Raw genomic sequence first — 27,652 nt, 5'->3', positions numbered from 1 at the left:
TTAAAACAAATTTACAAACAAAAACAAATAGTTCATCTTAGTAAAGCATGTTTACCTCTGTGTATGTGTGTATCTGTGTTTTTATCATCCACTTCAGGGCATGGCTTGCAAAGGCTGTAATTATCGCAATGACTCCCACTGCAGATTCAGAGGCTTGGCTTGTGTTACTCCTCTTTCTAACGTGCCGGATTGTGACTTTCTGTGACTCTGCACCTCACTACACTCACCTGTCAACACGCCTCCTGTTTCCAGTAAGCAGGCTGCAGTTCAACAACTGACTTAACGTGTGTCCGGTGGGCCTGAGAGTTCAGAATGTTAGAACACGTGTCAAAGATTGTTTGGTTTGTTTACCACTTGTTCGTTCTCAGACTATCTTCCTTTTTCTGCAAAATAAACAGAATGGTAACAATGTAAATGCAATGTATTCTCACAAGATGGTTCGGAGAACACTTAAAAACACTTCAGAAGAAAAAAAATTCGAGATCATTATCTGATTACTCAGTGAGAATCCAGCCATAGTTATTTCAAATTACCAGTTGTTCATTTGTGTTGTGAGAGTTAAATGTTCTAATATTTTGAACTTGCCTGGGCATGTTAACATTAAATCATTAAAATGTTAAAAGGTTTAAAAAAATCTTTTGTTTTGTCTGGGCATGCCTATAAACAAAATACCCAAAATTATAAGAGCTTGCTCTCTAACATCTCTATTTATAGAGTTGCTGTTTTTTGTTTTTTTTTGTGGTTAAAAATTTAGATTAAACAAACTTTCTATTTTGGTTTCGGTTCCAACCGTGGGGAAGTTGTAGTGTAAAGAAGAAGCACACTTATGGCCACTTTAGAAGCCCTTTCAATCTGGTGATTTTTTTTTCTAAATTTTTGGACATTTGGTGGAACTCGATGTGTGTTCGATGAACCATGTTGTTAAAAGACTTAATTACCTCCATGTTCCCCAGTGATTCTATAAGACCAGGAACAGCAGTCAGGTTTAACCACTATCGCTTGTATTATTATTGTTTATTTATTTAGCAGATTATTTCTCCTAAAGAGACTTGTAATGTTATTAGTTTACACTACACTACTTAAACCTATTTACCCTTTTGTACAACTAAGTAACATTTACTTGATCAATTCAGAGTATTTTAATAAAGGATGCCACTACAGGAGATAAGTTTTGAGTCCTTAAAAGTGCTTTAAGATGACTGTTATCACTTTGCTACCTGCTGCTCAATGCTGAAAAACAAACATCGCCCCTTATAACTCTGTGAGTGCCTAGCCTTCATAGTGTTACATGTGAAAAATGACACTTTGAACCTTTACTTTGTGATGTTGGGTTATTTTCCTTATGCAAAACTACTGACATACTCACATGTATTCCTAAGACTGAACTCACTGATCCTTGTGCTAGCATTAATGCAAGACTAAAAACAGTTCTATAAGGAGAGTTCCACAAGGCACACAGCTCTAAAACAGATTTCTGTGGGGAGATGCAGTCGTACCGTTGGCCGTGTGCTCAGCAGTTGTGAAACAGCAGCATATGATGGCTATCTGTGACAGACTGTAAAGTACTTCCTCTGCTGGCAGCAGTGAGAGGACTCAACTTCTTCATGTCTGTGTGCAAGAACAGCTGTGTCTGCATCGTTCATGAGAAACCATCTATCGCTTTCATGTATATGTGCAAAATAATTTCCAGTAGTTCTACTAGAAGTTTATCTCTAATCTGGTTTACTTACATTTATTCTGCTAAGAAATATAAGAATTTCTTTAAAGAACAATAATTCTGGGATTTTTTTTAATTAAAAAATGCAGATACTGAAAATAAATTAGCAAGGTGAAACAGGATGCTGTTAAGTGATTATGCAGTGTGACATATGGTAGCAAATAGTAAAACCCTATTTGCAACGATGTGACGGCCATCATTCACACTGCTCTATCGTTTCTTTTTTCTGAGTGTCTAAGGCCATAGTCCTCTTCTGATCAAAGAGGGTACATCATGACAGTCATGATGGCTGTGATGTCCTCTGTTACTGGGGACAAGTCAGCATTTCATTCTTTCCTTTCCTCCACTGGCTTCCTTTGCCACAGTTCACCTTGTGGAGCTCACTGTAAAGGAGCCCAGTTGTGCCACATGTGCGATAACACAAACGCCACATTGCTTCAGTTCTGCGTTTTGCTTTTCACAACAAATCACGGTTCATGGGGCCGCAGGTAGCATAGCTGAGGGGTTTTACCCTTGTAAGCTGAAGGTCCTCAGTTTGAACCCCACTCCAGCTGTAGTACCCCTCATCAAGGTACTTACCCAGTGGTAAACATAAGTAAATCGTTACAAATAGCTTGTTGCCCGAAGCTAACATCGTAAACTGCCGTGGACCAGGACGGCAGGGAAAGACAGGCTGGTGTCATGAGCCCCCCCCCCCCCCGCAGCGCTAATGTGACAGTCTGAAGGATGCTCTGCGCCACCGCACCAGCAGAGCACGCCGGAGTCACGTGCGTCTCCAAGGAGGCGGCAAAGCAAACATTCCGGAGCGACAGTTTCTCACGTGGGTTTTCTAAAAAAACCTGGCTTCCTGCTACAGATCTTTGAAAACACTTAGCTCAATGGTACGCTTCGAGCAGCTGGCAGTAAAGAAGAGGTTAGCGCTATCGTCTTTGGATCCAACGGTTGCAGCTTCGAGTCCCCTCTCCGGCTGTAATACCCTGAGTGAGCAAGGTATTTACCCTAGGCTAAATTGCCCCAGTAAAAATTTCCTAGAAGTAATTAGGGAGATTAACGTTGTAAATGCTTGCTGTATATATATATAAATGCCCCAGATACAGAAAACTACGAGGAGCCACGTCACGTGTACTCTGTTCTGTTCAGTCACAACTCGTGAAGTGACGCGTGACAAGTGACAGTGAGATTTAACAGCTTCGTTCGTATTTGACGGGAAGGAGCGTGGCTGCGCCAACACACCCATGACAACATCTGCGTGTCTGTATGTGTGGGCTGGTAGGTCGGAAAGTGCAACCTGATCCTCCCTAAGACCTGCCCACCTCCTCGGGGAGCCTCGCACTCCACACACGCTCCGTATGCATCATCATACACACGATCATCTTCGATCATCGATTCCTAGCAGTGCGACCCAGTGTTTGTTTGTGTGCGTGTGTACGCCGCTATGGGATTGTTTCCAAAGTTGGAGGAGTGAGGATCGCATCAACGCTCGTTTGCCGCCAGAAGGAGCTTCGTGCCCAGCGGAGCAGCGTGTCCCCGGGACATGGAGCCCATCACCAAGTGGTCGCCGAGCAGCGTGGTCCAGTGGATGAGAGGTGCGACTCGCCGCTCTTAAGTTAACTTGTGTGTTCTGCACCTGACCTGGCGCTGAATGCTCGCATATAAACGCTTTAAGTGTGTTTTACTTTTTAGAAGCAATGATTTAAATCTGCCAGTCTGTTCCCCACTTTCACTGAAAGGGGCACTTTATCGTTTCACTGGAAATACTTTGATTAACCATAACTCTTCAAAGTGTCTGATATGGAGATCTGACGAGGTGCGAACACCGATTACACCGCCGTGTTCCTCAGTAACAGCAGCACCGACGGACAGACGGACGGACAGACAGACGGACAGAGACGGCGCGTGCACGTGTTGGGCAGCACACACGGTGTCGTTCGAAAGAGCAGTAGTACAGTGTGGGAATCAGAACACCTACATTCTTCATATCGACTTGAGATGTGATGCAGGCATTATCCCTGTTGTTGTTGTTGTTGTACACTTAAATGAGAAAATCTGTAACTGTATAAAACCGGTAAACGGGTGTTTTAAATTTCCTAACTAGATGATCATATATAATATAGGTTTGATCCAACTAGTACATTATAATCACATTCATATCCAGGCTGGATAAAAGTTGTAAAGGATGGGAAATCCACATGAGAAGGTCTTTCGTCTGCCAAATGTAACCTGTTTCATGTGATCCTCTGTTGTGATTACTGTAAACCTTTTTTCCAAAGGTGGACTTTGACCTTCTATTTTAGTATTCTTTACATACAAGCTACAGTTTACAGATATAAATTGCGTCAACACATTTTCCAAATTAACCCTGGTTTTGCTTTAAATATTCAGCTAATAATGTTCATTTTATTTGCTTGCTTCCTGAGGAAATCTGCATAGTCTCCCTCAGCTTTTCACATCAGCCAGCCCATGAGACCGCTATGTGAAATGTCCAACTTTCTGACAATATCATTAACCTGTTCAAGTTGCACCATATGGGACTTGAAGGAAAAGTCTTAGACAGTGACAAAGTCCAGTCTGCTTCCCAGGGACTTACTAAAAATTGAAAATCCTTATGTAGACATGTGCCTGGTGCTTTTTAAAAAAATTGTTTAATTACATTTTCTTATACACAGTGATATGAGCCCGGTAGATGTGAAGCATTTACTACTTGATAGCGGGAAGCAAAACTTAGAAGTAGAAACTGAGAACAGTTAAACAGGGAGTGTTAGAGTAATTGGCGAGTATCTTCTATAGCTACACCATGTGCCCCATTTGCTGCCATTGTCCATTAGCACATTGTCACCCTTTCTTCTCCACTGGGCCGTTAACCATCACCGGGCGCTAACCAGGACAGACCTGTGCAGTGTTGCATGAACAGTCAAATTGTGTAATTCCTTGTTTTGTCTAAATCAAGTAAGCAGGTTAATCCCGCTTTTTCCCAAATACGGCTTCAAATTATGTCCATATTTCTGCTAGTGTTAGTACTGTGTTAATCAGAGTTTTAAATCTTGCCAATAGAAATGTGCATGTCCCTCTACAAACCCCAGTATCCATCTTTCACCGAAATCCACCAAACTGGGCTGTCGGATGTCTCTAATTAATAAAATCTTGCTGAAGATTTGCATGTTGCACGTTTGCACCGGTACATAAACTTGTGATACACAGTATTGCCCAGAATATACAGGAATTGTTTTCTCTTATGTTATATGTATTGTTTGGTGGCCTCTCTGTATGCGTACAGTTAAGTGTGTGAAAACAGCTGTTTGTGCAGATGCCACTGTTCTTCACAGAACACCTACAAATTCTGTTCCAAGAATTTAAAGGTCACACTGCTGTTATTTCACCCTTATGGGGGCAGTCACATTTGTCCGGGCTCCAAGTAAAACCAAATCTGTGCCAATCAATTTATACATGTTTGAAAGGCACAAATCATAATTCTAAAAAACTCAGAGAATAAAGCCCTCAGTGTCTTTGATGAGTGAATCATATATCTACTTTTTACTCCACTCTACTTTTGACTCCCAAGCTGTTTGGATATATATATGGTTCAGACCTCCAAACTCCAACTGCCATGCTATTTCCAGCACTGTCTCTGACACTAATTAGTAAGTATCTTGACAAACCCAGTTCCGCAGCAGTTCCCAGGGCTGCAGTTCACCTTAAAAGTGTAAGAGATTGGGTTAAGCAACAGGCCTCCTTGCTATAAGTTCCAGAACAGCATGGTTGGGTGACCATTGGGGGTGAAACGGAGATTGCCCATCACCACCCTCATTAATCACAGATACCAACATACGTTTGACCATCTGAAGAGACCGCTGGCAAGGGGGAGGAAATTTGAGCATGATGTGTGTGTGTGTGTGTGTGTGTGTGTGTGTGTGCGCGCGCACACTTGTGCAACTAAGTGTGTAAAACTAGATGCATTTCAAGCAAAATCCTGTGTACATCTAGAGTCTTGCATGGCAAGGCTTACGGTAGGAGCCATAATATTTAGCTTCTACACAATGACATCACCCTCCAGAGGTATTAAGGTAAAACCATCTGAAAGAATGACCTTTGGCAGAACCTACCTAGATAGGTTTTGGATGATCACAAACACCTGGAATAAATATATATAGTTAAGCCTCTTTCATGGATCCCTTTGTTAACCAGTGGGGTTGTTAAGGGTTGTTTTAATACATTCTTTTTTTTTTTTTTACCTCAATGAAGATTAAAACTGACTGGCAGTTGTGCCAGAGTCCTCCAAATTCAGCACAACTCCCTGTTTTATCTTCACATCTGTTTTCTTTTGACGGCATCCTATTGACGCGTCAGTAGCTTCATACAAAACACCAGGTGCAATCCCTTTAGGGCAGTGAGGCAAAGAGACCAGTACATGATTTTTTCATTTAGCAGTTGTGTTACATGTTATCATAGTAATACATTACTGCATCTGGAAACTTCTGTCCAGTAAACATAACAACACCTTTCAAACTTTTTTTTTGCATAGATATTTTTGCATTTGAAGTACTTTAATTAATCAACTCATTGTCAGTAACAGTGGTTCGGGGGCTGGGCATGAAGGGCAAGACTTGCCTTGGACAGGACACCAGTCTATAGCAGAGCAATTACACACTCATCCGCTCACACATAATAAGGGCAATTTAGAGTCACCAGTTTGCCCAAAAAGACATCTTTGAACTGTGGGAAGAAACTGGAGCGCACAGAGGAAACCCACTTGTACATAAGGAGAACATACCAACTGAACACGGACTGAGCCAGATTCCAACTAACATCTGACCACACAGCCCAGGAGGCATGAAACCTCAGTGTCACTGTGTCAGATCTGTAATATCTGGAAATCAAACTGATCTCTGCATAAACTAGTTCATAGTTTGTAAGAAATGCGTTTGAGATGCAGGAATTTGACATTGAAGGGAAGGATTTCTGCCGATTCTTATATTTCATTGTAGAAATGTGTTTTTAAGACAAAGAATAATTTGACAGTAAGTGTCATATTCCCACTAATAGTAAGTTTGTTATTTTGTAACAAAGCAGCAGACTTTTAAATCTGTAGATAAAACTTCCGAAATGGCTGCAGTAAAACTGTAAGACAGGTATAATGATTTTGTGTATATAAAACCCTTGTGAGTGTGAGTGGGACTTTTGTGGGGGTGTGGTTGCACTTATTTAATGTATGGGTGTAGACCAACCAAATAAAGCTTTCCAAGGCAACAGCCACCAGTTTGTTTTGGCTCCTCTGCAAGCTGCCCCGGCTTGCACTGGGATGCTGCTCTTCTGGGCCTTGGCTCAGTGTGTTTGTGCAGAAACTCACTGGCCCCTTTATTGCTCGAGGCCCCTTACTCATGGGGAAGGTGTTCTCAGACTGCTCCTTGTCCAGATATGTCAGATTCAGACTGGTAGGTGTGACTCAGACAAAAGTTTTTTCTAACACATTGAGTCACCTTCCGGTTTCGGCTATGTGACACCTCCAGCGTAAAAAAAAAAACAAGATTTGTTTGTTTCTTTCCCAGTTTTTATTGTGTCATCCTTAAGGTGTGACTGTTCCCTGGTGGGTAATTTTTAAAATATATGTATCACTGGCAATTAATAGACTGGTTTTTGATTGTTATGTATATGCTGTCCATTAAATATTATCATATACTATAAAGCCCGAACAGGTATTTCCAGGATAGGTTCTGGACTGCCGCAACCCTGGATAAATGAATGCATGAATGATTACAGCATACATGATTATGGCAATGTTAGTGAAACAATGAAAGCAACCTCCTTCGTGTAGTGAGAAGAATAATGATTTCCTGATTTCCTGTTCAATGAAGCCATAATCATGATCCCACCGCAGTGGAGGAGTTCCTCTCCATGCAGCTGTTGTTTGCTTTAATGGGAGGAGTTGAGCATCATGTTGTCCTTTTGGTCCTCCTTTCAGTGCTTCACCCCACCTTCTTCCATTCTCCTTTCTTTGGAAGCCTTCCATGTCCTGGAGATCGCCCATGGTTTTATTAGGGCTGGACCTCTTTCATCTGAATGGATGGATCCATCAGGGCTGAAAATAGATCCGTAGTCATAAGAACACCCATTTTAACATCAAATACTGCAGTTTTTTTTGTTATTACCGAGTGAATTCGTTTATTGAGAGACAACAAAAGTGCACATTCAGAGACTTGTCTCGGCTATTTAAAAAAGAGGGGCGTCGCTACACAGAACCATTGTGGAATCTCTGAATTCCTTCAATAGAGCGCTGAGAGGAGTGAACATTCCACATTTCCCACAGGTTGGTGAGTATAAAGGCCAGAGAGGTACAGTGCCACCGCTTTTGTACGCGGCGCCTTTCCCACTGTCCATCAGCCGGGTGGGGGGTGGGCGGATCCAGGGGTCAGGCTCAGAATAGCAGGCCTCCGCTGGGAGTAGGAAGGGAAGCTTTCTGCTGAAAGGAAATGAGGAACAAGATTCTCTCATTTGTAACGATACCCTGAGACCTAAGCCCTCGTGATACTTTACATTATGCTTGTTAGCAGCTCTGGACTTTAGAGGAAATGGTAGGGTACAGAATGGAGCGGGGGTGGGGAGGGCTTTCCATATGGAATTAGCTTTTAAAGGTTGTTTCCAGCTATGCTTTCATGTATCAAGAAGTGGCGTTGAGCAGATGTGCAGCTGAGACCGCTTATGCAACGCCACAAATGCGGTTCAGGTTTCCATTGATTACATTAAGGGCCACTTAGGGAGACTGACACAAGATGCGTTCCACCTTGCTGTGCATTTACCCCATATCTGTCAGTCACAGCTTTTGACCCAGAAGCTAAAGGTCACAGTTTGTATTTTAAAAGAAAAGAAGTGATACTTGTTCAATTTGTAATGATTGTCAGACAGTTTCTGGATGTCTTTGATGACTTTAGCCAGCGTCACAGAATCTCTTTATGTACATATAACATTTAAAGCATTTTTAGCATTAGCCAGTAGGTAGTACAGTTCTATGTTATCTTCCACTTAAAGCACCCATGTTTGAATACCAAATCCCACTGTGGAACCCCCTGAGTGAGGTACTCGCAATGAATTTCTCCAGTAAAAATTACCCAACTGTATAAATACGTAAATTATTAAGTAGCTTAAAATTGTTGGTTTGGAAAAACCTCCGCTAAATGAATTAATAATTATAATAGGTATAAAAGGTATAATTGTTCTTTACAAGGTTAGAAAACATTTACTTGATACTAATCAACCTCACTGATATTTTCTCCTGTGCAAAGAGGGATTTTTTTCCCTTACGTGGACTATGTTGACGTGTCTATATGCCATGTGGAAATGAACAAATTCCATAGTATTGATGAAAAACAACTCTAAACTGTGTAACGTCCTTGGGGGCTTGAGATAAGACACGGGGGTGTCCCTGCAGAGTTGCCTTGGGGGTGACAAGGTGTGTTTCAAGTTTCTGGGAATGTGTGTGCTCAGCAGGTGCTTCCACCGGTTTCACTGTCCACGTGGAGTCACACCCCGACAGACTGCACGTGTGGCTCTGCAGCTGTCTGCTCAGAACATTTCCATGAGTTCCCCATCTCTTCTTGAGTTTGCTTACTGGATAAGGCCCTGGCGCTGTTCCCATGTCTGATCCAGATCTGTCAGAGTACGGCCGCTGGTACCTCAAACGGGGGGTCAGTAGACGCCCTTACTATGTTAGCCTGTGACATCCCTGTGATTCGTGGTTTGGGGAGACTAGGAACTGATCATTCGCAAAAAATCCCCTGAGCCCAGGAATGTTACAGTCTCCTAGAATTGCTGCAGAATTGCAGCTTAGACACCACGCACGTAGCCCAACCCTATGTGTAACCTTTTAGCCTTGTTTTCAACGTGCTTGTGCACAATGACCTCTGTAAGGCAAATGTGACTTGATTAGGAAGGCTGACCCAAACCGTAGAAGCAAGGGCAAATAGCGCTCTCTTTCGTATCAAATGCCTTTATTTGGTTTTTTTGGGGTAATGTGTTTGTAGTATGTTAGTGATCTCTAAAAGACACTTGTAGTTGTTAAGATGAGCTTTGCATGTGAATACAAAGGCAACAGCAACAGTTCATGAAGCTGCTTCTTGATCGAGGTCAATAGGAGCTCTTTAGACATCATAGGTCACCTCCTTAGTGGACAGTGTGACAGATTAGGATGTAATTCCGGCACCATTTTCACAGGTGCAATAAAAATGCTCTATGATATGTGAATTGGTGTCACTTTTTGAGGACTTCAAAAGAACCCAACGCTCCCTCAAGATTTGAAGCAGTGGCCTTCTCTTTTATTTAATTTGCTGTGGCATTTTACAGTCTGTCAGCTGTACATTTATGATAGCACTGTTTTAAAATTGACTTTTTTCTTTGGATTGAAATTGAATTGGATGTTCTACTATGGGCATCTATAGAGCTGGAAATTGTAGAAGAGTCAGCGAAGTGGTGTCTCTGAATCAGTATCAAAAGTAAAGGGGAGTTATTTCTCTTGAGGAAAGATGAATCAGTAGCAGTTTTGTACATTTTCTGGATTATTTTTCCTTACTGATGCAGCAGCTGTTTCAAGTTATTGTCTCTCAGATTAAAAAGGAACATTGGTAGCTAGATTGTATGGTTGTGATTTTATGTTTATGTGTGTGTAAATGTGGGCACGCGCCTGCACGATGGGAACATGTGTTAGCTCAATGTCTGTCTGTTTTTGTGGGAGGGTTTTTCGGGGAGGGGAGGTTGGCAGCCCTTTTCCCCCCATTGCTGAGGGATTAACGCTCTTCTCAAGCGTCTGAAAGGTGATCCTTGGCCCTTTGCAACCTTGAGCACTTGCAGCTCAGATGGGTTGCAAAGTGACACATTTCCCCAAGCATAACTTGGTGGATCTCATAGCACTTCCAGGATGAGTCTTGCTGTGGGCCAAGCCCTTCAGTGCTTATAGGTGTCTGTGTCAGCCTATTCCAGCCCTGTTGAGATGACTTTTAAAGTGAAAAGACCAGTTTCAATTCAATTCAGTTTATTTTTAAAGAGTGTTGTTCTCACACAGTGACACATAACATCATTTTCTTGAGATCCTGAGGTCATGTCAAGCTTTGTCAATAAACTTTAACGCTGAAGGAAAGAAAATAATTGTCACACATCTTGCTGTTGTTCTAATACAGTTTGTGCATTTTGCCCTGCAAAACAGGCACAGCGGTGTGTAAACTGGGGGTAATTACCCCCTGCGGGGTGCTTCAGGGACATACTGCTGTGTCTTGGCTGACTGAAGGAACAGCGCCGAAAGGGTTAAACACCAGATCTGTGGAGCAGTGCAATATGAAAGGACACCTTCCCACAGCTTACCCTGACACTTCTAAAAGTGCTGTCTTGCTGAATGTAAATTCCTGTCCCAAATACATCCCCTCTCTCAAGTTTGGTTCTTTCATGCAGTCTATTAACACCAGAACAAAAAGCTTACTGTTAGGCGTTCTAAGCATTTCACACATACGGATAGTGAGCTGGGCACCTCGTTCAGCAGAGCTTCTGCTCCACACAGCACAGGTTCTGGTCTGTTTCCAGAAAAGCACCAACTGGGGGCAGTACATTATGGTATTTTTAAAACCGTTTACGCAGTGTGGTGTTGCGTCCAGCTGCAGACTTTTCTTCAGTGAGGTGAACTTTTAGTCTTTGGGCGATACCTGGATTGATACGAGCTCTGGGACATGGACTTGTGGCCAGAGAAGTTGAAGCAGTTGTTCTGGCAGGGACTCTGCAGCCCAGGGAGTTACTTGCATGTCTGGAGAGCACTGGGCAGTTGGCGTTGAGTAAATAGCCTGTATTGACATGTTGACTCCGTCTCTTCTGTTTGGTCTGATGATGGGGCCAAGTCTGTTTCTCTGAAAAGAGCTTTTGTCTGACCCCTCTCTCTCTCTCTCTCTCTCTCTCAGGACTGGATGACAGCCTCCAGCAATACGTCCAAAACTTTGAGCGTGAGAAGATAAACGGCGAGCAACTGCTGAAGATCTCTCACCAGGACTTGGAGGAGCTGGGTGTGACACGGATCGGGCACCAGGAGCTCATCCTGGAAGCTGTGGACCTGCTGTGCGCTCTGGTCAGTATCCCCACCCTTACTCCCAACAGCTCGACCCCCAGTCAGATGGTCCTACTCTGTACATGAAACCATTCCATAGCATTTGTTGGGTAGGGTTGCTTACAAGTCATTCCAGAGCACTGTGGGATGGCAAAACAATGGGTGGAACACATTCCAATCTTATTGCACTTATGCAATGTGATTGAGCATTAAAAGCTTGCTTTTTTAGTCTCTGCTAAGAAAGGTTTGCCAGACCAAAGAAGCAGTCATGTTGAATGCCATTTCCAGAAAACAAGAACATTTGTGGTGCGGGGACATTTTTGGAGGTTATCGAAAGGCGAGACCAAAGTACAGGGCATTTTGAAAAGAATTTAACATGGGAAGACAGGAGACAGGAATGTGTTTTAAGATTGTCTCTACATTCCTTTTGTTGCATGATGGGTATTCACAGTTTTGCTGTCCCCCACCTTCACCCCCTTCTCAGATGCTGGCCAAATAGTACCGTAATAAAATCTTTCACTGTGGTTTCGGGGCTGGTGGGTACAGAAATCAGTCACATGTTTCTGAGTGGTATGCGAAGCACGGAAATTATGAAACCTCCCCCAAAACAGCATGGCGCTCAGGAGTGGGGTAATGCCTACTGCCACATCGATCATACAATTCACCCAATTTGGAGCACAGCTTCCATCAGTCAAAATTGCTGAGACGGGGGTGTTGTTAGCAAATACTAATGTGGTTATGTGTGTGGAAGATCAGATCAGGTTTTCCCTGCGGGTTGGGCATGTTCATCTGAGAGACCCCCGAGGACAGAGGCCCAGGGGTGTTAAGTGCAACCGTTCTGATGGTGGAATATGTGCTGTATGTGGGGAATGATTAGATTTTATCTCTCCGTCTCTCTTTGTTTGTCTCTGTCTGAGCAAAGAGTGCCATCATGTCAGCTGTCACACAGCTCATACCCCTCTGGCTCTCCTCTCCTCCCCGGAAAACCTCTCTGGTTAATGACAAGCAACAACCCAGAGGGATGACTGAACCAACAATCTGCTGTTGGGATCTGTACAAACAAAAGAACAAGGCAACGTGCCACACCAACTTGGAAAAAGCTATTTAATTTGGACTTTGTCTTTTTTCCTTTGGTGAACCAATGTTAAGAAGCTAAAACATGCTTAAGAATGCATAAGCACAAGGCCATTTTTAAAATTAAATATCCGTGATAAAAAAACACAAACAAGGATATTTACAAAAGATTGTTCTTGAAAATGTTTTTTTTTCAGTTTGATATATGCATATTAATTTCTAGAGTGAGTGATTTTAAGTCAAGTTTTTGTATACCAAGAACAATCAGACATGGAAATATGCACTGAAAATGTTTCTCCAAGGACGGTAAAAACAGTGTCACACCTAGCACCCCTAGGTTGCGGATAGGTGAAATGGCAAAAGGGCAAAGCACTGCACACACCAGAAGAACAGAGTGTATCCAGGTTCAGCCCTCTCCATTTCCAGCCTGATGACCGTCTTAGATCTTGTGAGCTACAGGCAAAGTGCCAGACTGGACCGCTCTTGGAGTGTTAGAAATAACTGCATTCAACCCTTTGCCCAGACATGCTCCTACTGTAATCTGTTGCACGTGTGTGTTTGTGTAGGTTCATACACACCTTAACATGCAAAAAAAGAGGGCAGCTGGAGAGGAATGATTGTAAAAGATGGATGGTTGAGTTTCTGTGTGCAGTAATTCTTGTTTCTTTGAAACTGACTGGGCCTCATGTCAAGCACATGAAAACAGCTCCACAAAGACTACATGCATGGACATATGTGTAAGCAGTATATGGGAAAAGTAAAAAACCAGGCTGCATCCCCTTTACCTCCTGAACTAGAAAAGACACCCTAGGGGTTCCAGCATGACTCACCATATGGATGTTCAAAACAAAGTGCAGATTATGTACAATCATGATTTTGATCCAGTCCATAAATTTGGTCCATATCCATCCCATGTGTGGGTTGGCAGGCATCAGTATATGAACACATAAAATCTGAATTATCATATGTTTCCAGACAAGACCAGAATACAGGGTTATTTATGTAGTCTAGATCATCTAAAGGAACCATGCCTGGAAAATACCTGTCAGGAGCCTGATTTCAACTCATTGACTCTTCCTTGACAAACTATCTGTAAGGTACTTCATCACTGACATTTAACATCAGTATACCCTAAGAACAACATAAGTCTTACAGCTAATCTAGAAACAATGAAAAATCGGGGGGTTTACCTTCGGAAAATGCTGGTATTTTGCAATTAAAAAGCTGAGTTTCAGAAATTTCAGAAAAGTATCTGAAGCTAAGTAGATTGACCAGGTGTAAAACACTCTTTTTTGCGACGCCACCTGGATGCAGAAGCCAAGAGGATGGGCTACACCTGGGGAAAACTGGAAAAACTGTCCCAGGACAGAGATGCCTGGAGAGCCCTTGTTGACGGCCTATGCCCCAAGAGGGGTAGTAGGCATTAGTAGTAGCAGTAAAACACTCTTTTAATCTTTTGAAATCAGTGCAGATGCAGAAGAAGTTTGAGGTTTATTGAATTTTTTAGATTCCACCACCCTAGCTGAAGAGAGCACCATGCCATCTGGCCAACATGTGGTGCAGTGATAGCAGCAATGAACAGGCTCACATTGGACAGGCTATGGGTGCAGTCAGGCTGAGCCTGAATTCTGATGCCACTCAAAGAAAGTGCAAAGGACAGCTGAAGTTTACATTTAGTTCGGAAAGGCGACAGGTTCTTTCCTTGAGCACCTTGAGAAGAAACGGATCAATTCACTGATAGACAAAATGAGCTATGCAACGAGTTAATTGATCCCAATGGGCAGAGCACACCAGAACTGTGTTTCATATACAAGGATGCTTCTCCCACCTGCATCTTGGTCTGGCTGAGGAATCACATCACAACTTTTTGTGGCCTGTGCGTTTTCCATTCCCAATTATTTTTGCTGCTCTGCCCTGTGGAGTTGGTGCCTATTGGAAATTCTTTCCACACCAAAACTCTGGGGAGTATTTACAGTATTGCAGCTGATTTTCAAATGTCCTGTAAAAACTGTTTTGAAGGGGAAATCTGGCTGCTAGATAGGGAATCTCCCTCCTTTATTCCGTGATATCCCAGTGTGTTCTCTTTGTGTTGCATGATACCCAGCAGTAGATGGGATTCTTGGCTGAATCACAGGGTTTCCTGACAGGAGGTAGGCCAGAGATCTTACTTTTGGGCTGTTCTGCCAAGCACTTGGCATAGGCATAAATAAAAGCTCTCTTTCCATGACATTGCAGCTGACACAGCAAGGCATTTGGGACATGGCTCATGTTGAATTCAGCTCACGGAATTACACTTAAGACTAGGTTTGCATCTGCTGAAAACCACGTACTGATACATAGCTGCAGCTTTGGCACTGGCTTACCAAAGGATTCTCATCTACTGCACTGATCCCTGTTTTGTGCAAACTGAAAACCCCTTTTTTTATCACCCCTTGATACCAGTTAGCAGCCTATTTATTTATTTAAAAACAGACTGAAGTCTGTCTGAACATCAGTTGAAGCACAAATGTGAATTCCCATCCTCTGCTGGTGTTCAGTGGCCCTTGCAGCACTCAGTGAAAGTACTTTCCAGTAAAAAAAAACAGTGGAATGTGCGCTCACTGTCAAGATGGGGCACGTTATTAGTGGGGGCTTACTTAGCAGATAGTCACTTTGATCTACTGGAGAACATGGATATCTTCAGCTGGGCAGATGGAGAAGCTGTCATCAGTGTTACAGTGTTATTTGCACTTGCTGTGTGAGTATGAGATGGATGCACCAACATTGTTGCAGCATGTGTGATATCTCAACAGAAGTGAAGGATCGTTTTGGAAGTAATTTAATAATTAATGACGGTTAGACTGTCCGTTGGTGTGTTTCAGAACTATGGCGTGGAGACAGACACCCTGAGGAACCTTGTGGCTCAGATGAGAGCGGCATCCAACAACTTGCACAACCACGCATCAGAGCACAGGAAAAGCCCCGCCTATGATGGAGGCACCACACGCAAACCTCCCAACGAATTCCTGACCTCCATGGTGGAGCTTATCGGAGCAGCTAAGAGCCTGCTAGCCTGGCTGGACAGGTATGGCGCACCTGGGGAACAGCTGGAGGCACATTACGAGGGGACTTATTATTCCTTATTTGTGTTGATATACTGGTTGGTGCCAAATGTTTTGTTATGAATGACTCATTCCTCAATGTTCTTTTCTAAGATTGCACTGCAGTGCTTTAGTCAGAAAATCAGTCTTTGCAGACAATTTAATGTGCCTCATAAGAATTCTGGAGGAGACCGAAATTGCTTAGCTGGCTGTGCCACGCAACTGTACCAGATGTGGATGTTTCTCTCTAGTATTTGGTTGGGTTAGTCTTTTTGTTGTTGTTGTTGTTTTAACAAAGCACACTCATCCCATGACTTGCCATGAGCACCAGTCAGCATTTCCTTACAAAGCAGACCCCAGAACGTTGTGCCTGGGGCCTTTCGGGCCTCTGTGGTCACAGACCGGCCCGACCGTGTACTGCTCTCCCTCAGCTTTTCAGCAAAAGTAGTTTTTCAGGGGCAGCTAAATGAAACCATAGACTGTCTGGTTTATTTCCTGAATGTCCTGAATTTCCTGAAGTTTTGCTGTCTGGGCATACATTTTCCAAAAAACTGTAGCTGTCTTCCAGTTGTAAAGGACTGACTGTATTTCACAACGTACACGATGGCCTTGATTTAACACTTGTTACAGGTTATGAAAAATCTCTCCCTCATAGGATTTCATTAACTGGTAACATTGCATTAAGTCCAGGATGGTTTTTTTCCTATTTTGAATGGTATCTAAAGTATGAGTGAAGTTAAGGAATGCCTAAATGAATAATTCTGATAACAAAGCATCTTGTCATTCATAGAGATAGATATTCTGAGGAAATGTAGGTTAGGTAACTTTCTCAAGAATATAATAGCAGGGCCACTCCTGGAATTTAATCCACCAACACTCAGGTTGCAGGGCCGTGCCCATCCGCACCTGCGTGTAGCAGTGGCTCAGTGTGGGAGGTCTGAAGAGTGCCATTGGCGATCGCAGCCTGCCTCTTCGATCCTTCTCCCAGGTCCAGCACTCCACCAGCCCCTTTTGTATTTAATGGTTTCCAGAGCACGTGCTCCTGGACATGTCTTCTTGCCAGCTCACCCACAATGCACCTCTTTCTTCGCACATGGCTCACTCTGCATCCTCTTGTAGGCGATGCGCTCAAAGGTCCCCTTTCTCACCATCTGTGTTGTTGCAGGACGCCACTGGCAGGGATCAGTGACTTCAGTGCCACCAAGAACAAGATTATACAGCTGTGCCTGGATCTGACCACCACAGTGCAGCAGGTCTGTGTCTCTGTGTGTAAAAAAATCTGTTCCTCTTTTGTGGCCCTGCATGTTCTGGTTAAACCTGACTCCTCTCTTCTGCTCTGCTCTGCATTAGTGTTTACAGTAATGACGAGCTGGTGTGATGTCATGCGATCACCTGGCTAAGTATTTGTGCTATACAGCTTTTTATAGGCCCAGCCTTTTTTATACAGTCTATACTTTGCCATCTACGTTTATACCTTGAGTGTTGCTCTTTTTTGCCCGTTCTGAGACTTAAATCCACATCAGCTCCATTCTGTGTTTACTAGTGCACATACCTGGGGCGCACCCCTGTATGCATTTGTGTAAGTACAGCTACTTCACTGGAAGAGGAAACGATCAGAAAACACATTTTATATATAATTATGGAACAAAGTTGAGTAAGATGCACTGCGCTGTTCAGAAATTGTCACACTGTGGTCTTTGTTTTGACTATGGCTTTCCTCCTTGAACCTGGGGTGAAAGCTGCTCCTTGGTCTCCTGTACTGTTAAGCATTTAATCCAGAATAACCAAAACAATGGATTTCTTGGAGAAACAGCTGTGTGCTGTAATTTACGGATTTATGTGATGGGAGATTTGAGTGAAGGCAGTGAAATGTGGCCAGATTAACCCAGTTTGATCGGAGGAATTGTTACGGTGTAAAACAGAGAGTGCAGCAATTCTGTCAATTGTACTCCTCTTAATGTATCACATGTATCACGCATGGCAGAACATATAATCTGAATTTCTTTGGTTTCCTCTTTGATGCCTGCTGATCCACATTTTGTTAGACATCATAGGTGATTGTCTCCAGACCTGAAGTTGCTTCACCATTGTTTTTCCACTGTTACAAGTTCCAGTTGTCGTTACATGTTACATTGATCACTCAGGTACTTAGGAAATCCAACTCAGGTGTTGTGTTGGAGGCTCCGGTTCCCCGTGACCCCGTAAGGGACAAGCGGTTCTGAAAATGTGTGTGTGTGTGTGTGTGTTGTGTTGGATTATTATACACCCATTTGTTCTTAGCCTGTTAAAACGATGGGGGCTTATTTAAGACACCAAATAGTTTTTTTCCCACCATCCTTGATGTAGGAGCCTGGTGCATTTTGTTGTCATTTTGAGATTAAATAAAATCCCATTTAAATCCTTAGCCATACAGAAACACCCCTCATTATGAAGAATTGCGTTTTTCTGTGTGTTTATGGAAAGCACAGACTGGTTACCAGTGTATAAATCATGTTTTTTTCCTATATTTTTTGTTTGCAGTACATATAATCCCAACAGAGTAACCAGTTTAAGGTGACTTTTGTGGCAGGCGCATAGCAATGAGTGAGAACTTCAGCAGTGCTAGGGTCCCGACACATTTGTTGCATCTTTTAAGAAGGTGCTGGATTTCATAACCCAGAGGGGGTGAAAATGAATGATCCTTTTTAAAACTGTGGACTGTTTGTAATTCATGTGAAGTGAAAACTAGTTACACTTCAGATCTGCAGCCCTAAACAGCACTCTGGATTGTGTTGCACTGACAGCTTTTGCTTCCAACTGTCTGACACCAATAAATTGCCATTTGTGTCGTGTTCATTTTCAACAATTCCTGTTTGGGACTCTTAAGCCTTACATTAACCTGATGGGATGCCGCTGATATTAAAGAGTCCCTACTGGACTTTGAATGGATCCTTTTAATGGCTGCAGGCTCCCAGGTTGGCATGGCAGTGAGGCTGTGCCATGGAAAGACACAGTGCTTCCTCGAGTGGGAGGTGGCAAACAAGGCGCCTTTGCAGGCCTGATGGATGGCACAGCTGTGGGCACTGTTAGTGCTGGCAGTCCCGCTCGAAGGATGGCAGGACGGAAAGAGAAAACGAGGGGGGAATAGGGAAAAGGAGACTGGGCGAGAGACACAAAGTTTCAGTTATAGAATGAAAGGGGAGAGTAAAAGAACCTGGTAAACAGTGGAAAAAAGATGATGAGGGTCTAGCAGTGTTTCCCTGTCCCGAGGTCTGCGATTCCAGGCCACTGAGATATGACCACATCTACTTACCACCTTCACAAGTCGCGCAGGTATCAACATGTTGAAGACAAGATCACGTGGATTCCAGTAACTGCCAAGTAATCCAAATTGTTGCTTTGTTTTTTATAAATGTCAATCAGTTTCTCAAATTGGACTAAGAATCCTGAGGTCTTCATAAAGAGTAGTAAAAAAATGGAAAACCATATTAATTATTTTTTAGACTTTAAGTGGAGATCAACTCCGTTTATACAGTGTCAGTCAGTGACTTAACCCGTAAAACCTGTTGACCACACAAGCTATTTGTGACTTCAAAGGGTAACGACTGCATTTTGACATACAGCAGGATCCCTGTAAAGCGGGTTAAAGTAAGATAAAGTAAATTGCAGAGAAATGATTTCACAAAGGTCCAACAGAATTCTTCATGTGTAGTAATGCAATTTTGCTGGAGCAGTGAAGGTCGAGAACTGGGCACCCAATTACTAAATCGTGGAAGTGATTGACTGACTATAACTCACACAAATTATGCGTGAGGTTCCACTATGCCTTTCTGGGCACATGGATCCAACGCTGGAGGCAACATGTTGTAGGGCAAGTAAACACATGCTGGAGTGTTTCCTTCAACTCCTTCACTGTAACTCCAGATCCAGGAATTTAATTTTACCCCGTATGGGACAAGCGGTTCAGATGATGTGTGTGTGTGTTCTCCATTAGGGGGGTGCAGCGGGTTTGGCCTGGGCCTGCTCTTTGGTGGGTCTGGGGTTCAAGTCCTGCTCGGGGTGCCTTGCGATGGACTGGTATCCCATCCTGCGTGTTTCCCCTCCCCCTCCAGCCTTGCATCCTCTGTTTCTGGGTTAGGCTGTGGTTCGCCGCAACCCCGCTTGGGATAAGCGCTTTCAGACAGTGTGTGTGTGTGTTCTCCATTAGAAAAATCAGTAATGAGGATGTCCATGTGAGTTTCTGTACAATTTGTTTGGGAGCCCTTGTCTTTCCACATATCCCATTTCCAGACACTGACTCTCACTGTTGATAGGACAATGGAATTTGTCATTTGTTTGCAGTGTGGTGAAATGGAGTCATTTCAAGGTATTCTTAAGGGTTTTGTCTTTCCTTTATTATAGGATTGCACTGTTTATGAGATGGAAGAAAAGATTTTGAAAGTGGTAAGAATCTCCCTCAATTGTGAGTCTGCAGAACCAGAGCGCTTAGTTAATTTTGGGTGATCCCAAACACGTAGACAATAGCATGTTGTTGGAAAGTGTAGGGAATTAGTCATCCTGTAAACCTTACGGGATGGCTTGATGGTAAACTCCATTTCTGGGATAAAAGCACTCTGAGTCCAATTGGCCTTTATAGGAAATGCCTTCCCCACATTGTTAGAAACAACCATATTTAAGAAACGGATTATAATGCCAAATGTGATGAGATATACAGAATGATACAAAAAGCTGAAAAAGGAACTTCGTTCATAGCTGTAACACTTACCTGCTATCAGTGCTGTGTAATACAGCCTTTGTAGAAACTCTTCTGCCTAGCAACAAATGTAAATAATAAATCTCTATGCATTTTTGGGCACTCCATGGAAACCTGACTGTCTTCTTGCCATTGGATTCCAGTCCAAGGTTTTGAATGCCATCTGCGACCAAACTGTGAGAACAACCTCAGACCCTCTCATGAGTCAGGCAATCAGCTTGGAAGAGGTCCAGCTCTCCAACATTCGACCTGGTGAAGGACTGGTAAGATGTGTGGCTTTACACTGGCAATAAGCAATGAAACTTGGTAGAGTGCAGAGACATTTAATCAGAAGGTTACTCAAAGGTATTCCAGATGGCCTTGAGCTGGCAGCCTTTAAGTTAGAACTCCAGATCATCACCTACTGGGTTACCTGCTGTCCTAATATCCAGCTGTTAGTATTGTGAAATGGTAAGCAAAATAAATAATATAATCATGTAACACCAACATTGTGCCTGTTGTTCTCTAGGGTATGTACATCAAATCTACATATGATGGGTTACACATCATTACTGGGACCACAGAAAATGTGAGTATGACTCTTCATCCTGACCACCGGGTCAAACGAACTGTAGTACCCTTAAAAGAAATAACTGCTATGAGTGTGGTGGGTAGTGGTCACTTTACACTGAACACACTGTTAGGTCCCTAATTAGCACAGACATGTATTTCCATAGAAATCTTGAGGATGAGAAAAAAGCATTTCAGTTCCTCGTTCTTCCACCCTCTTCTCCACACCCCTACCATGATGACAAGAGTCTAACATAAACTCAGACAATATTGAAACAAAAAAACATTCACATCAAAACCACATAATTGCTCCTTTCTACATCTCTTGTGCACAGAACCATAAATCAGCCTGGACCTCTTCAACCAATGACTCTAAACAGTAAACAACAGCTTGCTTGATAGTAATGGACTCTTGAAAAAGAAACTCTTCCCAGAAGTACTTATTCACTGGTTTTCATCTTCAGGGTGATTCATCTTTATTCATTTAGCTGATGCTTTTCTCCAAAGCAACTTACAATGTTAAGCTACTTATAGCCATTTACCCATTTATACAGCTGGGTAATTTTACTGAAGCAATTCAGCTTAGGTTCCTTGCTCAAGGGCGCTACAACCACAGGTGAAATTTGAACCTTCAAATCGAAAGGCAGCAGCTCTAACCACTATGGTATCAGCTTCCACGCTTTTTCCAACATTTTATTATCCTTATATAACACATAGAGGAACTAGTATTACACATGTTATAACAAGCAGCCTCTACAAGGACTTTTATTTACCAAAATGGTTAGTACTAGAATGCTGTGGGTTCCTCAAGAAAAATATGTTCTGCACAAAGACGTTTTGTTCCCTGACTGAGCGACACCTTGGTCAAGAGAAGAATTAAGTCCACAGTATAAAATGTATAGAAATGTATAACTCAGTGTCACATGACCAAGAATAAAACAGAAGACTCATGTGATTGTGTTTCAGATGGTCATAAGTCGAAATTTCTGATGGGATACTGCTGTTCTCCTGGTAATCATGTTTTATCTGTTCTTCTGCTTTCCAGTCTCCCGCAGACCGAACGGGAAAGATCCATGCTGGAGATGAAGTCATCCAGGTCAACCAGCAGACGGTGGTGAGCGCAGACCCTTCAGATACACCCTTCCATCTCTCAGTGTTCCTCTTGTCTTCTCCCTTTCCTTGCTTATTAAAGCTTGGTGCAGCCACTGTGAAGATGATGAGGGACCAAGGAATTGACACAGATGTGTCAGTTCAGCACAGTTGCGGAACTTCTATCCCATGCAAGTCAGGTATAGCAGGAAGCACCATTGTTCCAGAGCAGTACTTGTGAAAGGTCAGTGGGGAAATCTCTGTAGAAGGGGTCATCGCAGTCACAGTGCCAGTGATGCGAATCAGCCGTGATTCTAACTGAAGTTACACTGCTCTGCGGTAGATGGGACCTGAAGGGAGTGTTTAGTACACACACACACACACACACACACACATTTTCAGAACCGCTTGTCCCTTACGGGGTCACGGGGAACCGGAGCCTACCCGGCAACACAGGGCGTAAGGCCAGAGGGGGAAGGGGACACACCCAGGACGGGACGCCAGTCCGTCGCAAGGTACCCCAAGCGGGACTTGAACCCCAGACCCACTGGACAGCAGGACTGCGGTCCAACCCACTGCGCCACCGCACCCCCGTGTTTAGTACACCAAGTTCATAATTCTCATTGAGAGACGGAGAGGATAGTCATGAACATGAAGTGCTCAGGTATAACGCACTGTCAGAGGTAAAGAAGGAGTGAGATTTCATTTCTGTCCTGAGCCCAGGCTATGTGAAGTGACAGATTGAAAGGGCTACAATGACAAGTTTTTTCCACTGAGATTATGAATGCATTTTGATAGATGAGTAGCTGTGTCATAAATATTTTGGGCTAATTCACTGTGACAAGCAGGTGGGTGGAGGATTATGTTTTTGTGTTTGATTACTGATAGAAGTATAGGCTGAGCACAAGCATCCTTTGCTGTCAGACTATTAATGCACTGACATGATTGGGTAGGAGAATAATCTGTGTATTTTTCTATTGGACCAGGTTGGCTGGCAGCTGAAGAACCTGGTGGCTAAACTGAGGGAAGATCCAGCAGGTGTGGTGTTGGTGGTGAAGAAGAGACCTACCAGCTCCTCGGGTTTTGCCCCTGCTCCCTTGAAAAACATGCGATGGAAGCCCCCCCTTGTGCAGGTGAAATATTGGCATAAAGTGTCCCATGCTTTTGCCAGGATGGAACAGGTCCACCATACAGATATCTATTGTCCAACATGTTGTATAATGCACTGCTTTCTGTGCTGGTGGTCCAACAAGCTGGAACAGGTACTCGAGTCTCCCAGACGGCACGATAAGGGTGGAGTACAAGGAGCAGAACAATGGCATTCTGTTCTGTGCCCCAAAAGAACGTTTAAATTCACCGCAAAAGGCAGCTTTTACATGATAGAAGCCGGACTCCTTTTCAAGAAAGTAATAAACGAGTTCCACAGTTCCCTACAATCCTGGCTAATGCATTTGTCTTCGTCCACTTTATGAAGGTAATTCATTCTTGGAAAAACCCTTTGTGAGGTAAATTCTCATGAATGGAAGATGTTATTACCATTTGTTTCAATGGTAAAAATTCTGAAAAATTAAAAAAAATTTTTTTTTCTTTTCTGAACCCTGAAATTGACTCCCATATATGCTAAAATATCACCAAATGCCATTAAAGTGGAAACAATTACGTCAGTAATTGAACTAACATTAATTATAACACAATAAAAAAGCAGTTTCCCTTCATTAATTACACCATAGCACTGTATGGATGTTTGCCTGCGTTTGTTCAGCTCTTTTGTAGCCATTACATTCTGTTCCCTTAATGTTCAGAAATTAAAATATACACACACACACACACACACACACACACACACACACACACACACACATTTTCAGAACCGCTTGTCCCATACGGGGTCACGGGGAACCGGAGCCTACCCAGCAACACAGGGCGTAAGGCCGGAGGGGGAGGAGACACCCCCAGGACGGGACGCCAGTCCGCCGCAAGGCACCCCAAGCGGGACTCGAACCCCAGACCCACGGAAGAGCAGGACTGTGGTCCAACCCACTGCGCCACCGCACCCCAATTAAAATACATATGATCCCCAATCCAATTTATTAATTCAATGGCATTAATTCTCTAATGCAAAAAAACAGACTGGTGAAGTGAACAGTTGTAGCCTACATTATAATTTCATATACATTTATCTGATGTTTTTCTCCAAAACAACTTACAATGTTAAGATACTTACAATTATTAGACTAAGAAGCGTTGACGGCAGCAGTCCTCATCTCACTTTCCTCATCTCCAGCCAATGAAGTGCTCCACAGAGCACCAAACATGACAAATTACACCTGTCTGCAAACCTGCACCTCTCAAGTACCTGACACACCCATATGGTGGATTGATTGGGGTGTTAGCTAAGGTAGCTTCATGAGTAACAATTCCAAGAATCAAGGCCAGTTAAATCCCACCGCTGCTTAACTTCCTTCATACTCAGCTACTGACATGTCCCGGTGAAGTCTGGGCTTCAGGACCTAACCGTCCTGTTTAGAATAAGTACTTGTACTGTCTGAGTCACTCCAAAGCACCTGATGTTCCCAGACAGGGCCAAGTCTGGTTGAGCAAGTTGATGAACCTGAGGGGCTTTCTACATTCCTGTCTGTTGTGTTGTTTACTGCAGAGCATCTCCAGTCCACCCAAGACACAGTGCCCCAGCATAGCTGACTCTGTGAAGAAGGAGAAACCAGCCATTCTGGACCTGTACATCCCTCCTCCTCCAGCTGTTCCGTACACCCCTAGGTACACCTTGGGTCCACAGAAACATCTCAGACATTTCTCACAACTGTGGCTAAAACAGTATACAGAACAGTGTTGTGGTTTTCTCTTTTTTAATCCAATTTTAAGATATAGAACTAGGACCACTTTTCAGGTTTGAGGAAATTAAGGTTTTGCTGTTGTGTAAGATGTAGAAGAATGAATTTCTTGCTGTAGGTTATTCAATCACTCCTAGATGTTTTTTATTCAGTTTTAAGATGTACAATTAAACTCTCCTGAATCCCCCCGGCCCTTCTTTGTCGTTAAAGAGAGGGGAGGACAAGCGTATACACGGGTGAGAGCGACAAGCCCAAGGGCTCAGAGTCGCCCAATTCCTGTCTGGACAAGGAGGGGAGGAGGCGTTTCCCTGAGGCGGACTACGAGAGTAGGCTGCCATCATACCCCGTAGAGGTCAATGTGCTGCAGGAACGGAGGAGAGAGCGGACTTCCTCGCATGGTCTGGATCACATGCAGCCTGAGTGGTGTAAAATACACAAATGTACAGTATGTGGTGATGAGTAACTCTGGTACATTCACTAATTGTAGTAGCAACTTGAGACCTTGGCCCTTTGTCCATGCAGTAGCAGCACTTTTTGTTCAGATTTTTAGTTCTGTCAAACTTATTTAGGTCTAACTGGACTAACCATGTACAAAACCACTCACAAAAAGATTAAATCTATAATTACAATGCATTTCTCTCATACCTGTTTCATCTGTCCAGGTAAGCCACGCCCCCTATCCATGCCTGTGGACACCTGTGTGGGTACAAGTGACCCTTACCCCAGGCCATGGGTGCAAGGAGGAAAAGGTACGAAGTATGCTGTCCCGAGGTCAAGGCAACATATCCGCTTTACCAAGAAAATGTAATCTGTCCCAATCGCATTAGTTGCACAAGCTCAGTTTCAGATGTGAGGGAATGAACAAATGCTGTCTTTGATCTCTTTTCTTCTTTGTTTCACCCTTATTTTTTGTGCTACAGTCTCAATTTACTGAAGCAAATTATTAACACAGTTAATTTTCCGAGGCTCTTTATTTAATGACATTCTGCATTCCACCTACAGGGGGTGCGATCATGCACAGGTACCTGAGCAATGAAAAAATCCCCACCATTTCCGGAGAAAGCCCGCCATTCCATCTCCCCAACAGGCCGGCTGGCGACAGGCCACTGTTCCGCAGGGTGGACCACATCCGGAGCAGCCACTACCTTGTTAACGCTGATCTGCACAACAGCTCCACCATGCCCTACCAGGAGGACCTGCCTAAAAAGCCTGCTGTCAGCGCAGCTCCCAAATCACCCCCCCCAGAGACCTCGCTGCTAGGCAGCTGGATTGCCCGGCTCAAGTTACTGACCCACTGATGGTCGTGCGTTCCACTAACCTTCGGGGCTCTCTGACTGTCCACAGTGCCTTTAGTCTGCTGCCATGCAGTATTAGCTGAAAGAAGCACCGCCATGTTCCAGTAGGACTCTATACAGTGTCTCAGTGATCCAATAACACCCACTGTGTAGAGGATGCAGCAGAAAGCGACAGTGAACAAAAAGCAGGTAGTACAGTGGTTAACCACAGGCCTTGCAACCTCGAGGTGAAAAGTTCGAGAAAGGGCCCGGTTGTTATTCCCTTCAGCAGGGTGTAAAATCTAAAACGGTACAGTAAAAGAGCCAGATGTATATAAATAGGTAAAGACTATGAGATGATTTGCTTTGATTGAAGGGGGTGTGGTGGATTCAGCTGGTGTCTGCTGTGTGGTAGGTCTGGGGTTCAAGCCCTGCGTCCTGGCCTGGGTGTGTCCTGTCCCCTCGTGGCCTTGCGCCCTGTGTTACCGGGCAAGGCTCCGGCTCGCCACGACCCTGCTCGGGACAAGCAGTTGTTGACAATGGATAGATGATTTCATTAAAAGTATGAGCTAGTAGTAACAAATGTGTTCTGGTCCTTCCAGCTCAGAAAGTGGCAGCCTTATCCGTCACTGTTTTCTCCTTCTAATTCAAGAAGAATTTTAATTCATGTTTACAAAATGCTTATTTTTCTTCAATCAATGAACTCTCTATCGGTTTTGATTAAGTTATTTGACTGTTTACGGGAGTCCTTCCTGTTTTATGGCCTGTCCCGGTGTCCAGCGTTTGTTTCTTCGTTTCCTTTCTCACGCCTTCCTCTGCACACTTTGGCAGATAACTTGAAAAAGGAAGATTCTGCTCCAGCATGTTGTGCCTGTTGCCTCCGAAGGCTACTTCAGATGGAAAACATATACACTGCCAACAGTGGCTTTATTTAAGCTATGCAGCCCGGGGTCTTTAGTGCAGCAGTGTTAAAGCTGCTGCAGTCACTACAAGAGGCCAAGACTTTCCCACGGGACCCCCAGCCGTTCCACAGTTGGGTTATGTGTCACTAGCAGCATACCCAACTGTTGAAGAACTCAATGAGCAGTTGGTTTGTTGAATCAAACTGATGGTGGACCAGAACGAATGTGATCACTGGGGGTCCCTCAAGAACTGTCTTGGGGGCCACTTTTGTGAACAGAACCCTTTCACGGGGTTGGTCACCCTGTCACCGGCCCTA

General features: G+C 43.6%; 1 protein-coding gene and 1 long non-coding RNA gene across 3 annotated transcripts in view; one reads left to right on the top strand and one right to left on the bottom strand.

Moving 5' to 3' along the window:
- The first annotated feature begins 2,587 nt into the window (after positions 1-2,587).
- Positions 2,588-26,871, top strand: cnksr3 (cnksr family member 3). 2 transcript variants are annotated; one of them, XM_018743699.2, is made up of 14 exons: positions 2,588-2,707; positions 3,212-3,303; positions 11,644-11,807; positions 15,722-15,924; positions 17,106-17,193; positions 20,321-20,362; positions 20,816-20,935; positions 21,181-21,240; positions 22,267-22,335; positions 23,297-23,443; positions 24,967-25,085; positions 25,370-25,557; positions 25,822-25,908; positions 26,162-26,871. In XM_018743699.2, exons 2-14 carry the CDS (start codon positions 3,252-3,254, stop codon positions 26,455-26,457), a joined length of 1,635 nt encoding a protein of 544 aa, XP_018599215.2. In that variant the 5' UTR covers positions 2,588-2,707; positions 3,212-3,251; the 3' UTR covers positions 26,458-26,871. The 2 variants fall into 2 exon arrangements, with proteins under 2 accessions (XP_018599215.2, XP_018599214.2); XM_018743698.2 differs by having other exon boundaries at positions 2,588-3,303.
- Positions 21,875-27,652, bottom strand: part of LOC114910248 (uncharacterized) — a 19,284-nt gene continuing 13,506 nt past the window's right edge. Inside the window, exon 3 of the long non-coding RNA XR_003797566.1 lies at positions 21,875-22,426. This is a non-coding gene — a long non-coding RNA (uncharacterized LOC114910248). The remainder of the gene's footprint in view (positions 22,427-27,652) is intronic.

This window comes from Scleropages formosus, chromosome 1 (genome assembly GCF_900964775.1).
Source record: "Scleropages formosus chromosome 1, fSclFor1.1, whole genome shotgun sequence".
NCBI lineage: Eukaryota > Metazoa > Chordata > Actinopteri > Osteoglossiformes > Osteoglossidae > Scleropages > Scleropages formosus.
The sequence above is the reverse complement of the archived record's forward strand: the minus strand, read 5'-3'. Positions and strand labels throughout refer to the sequence as shown.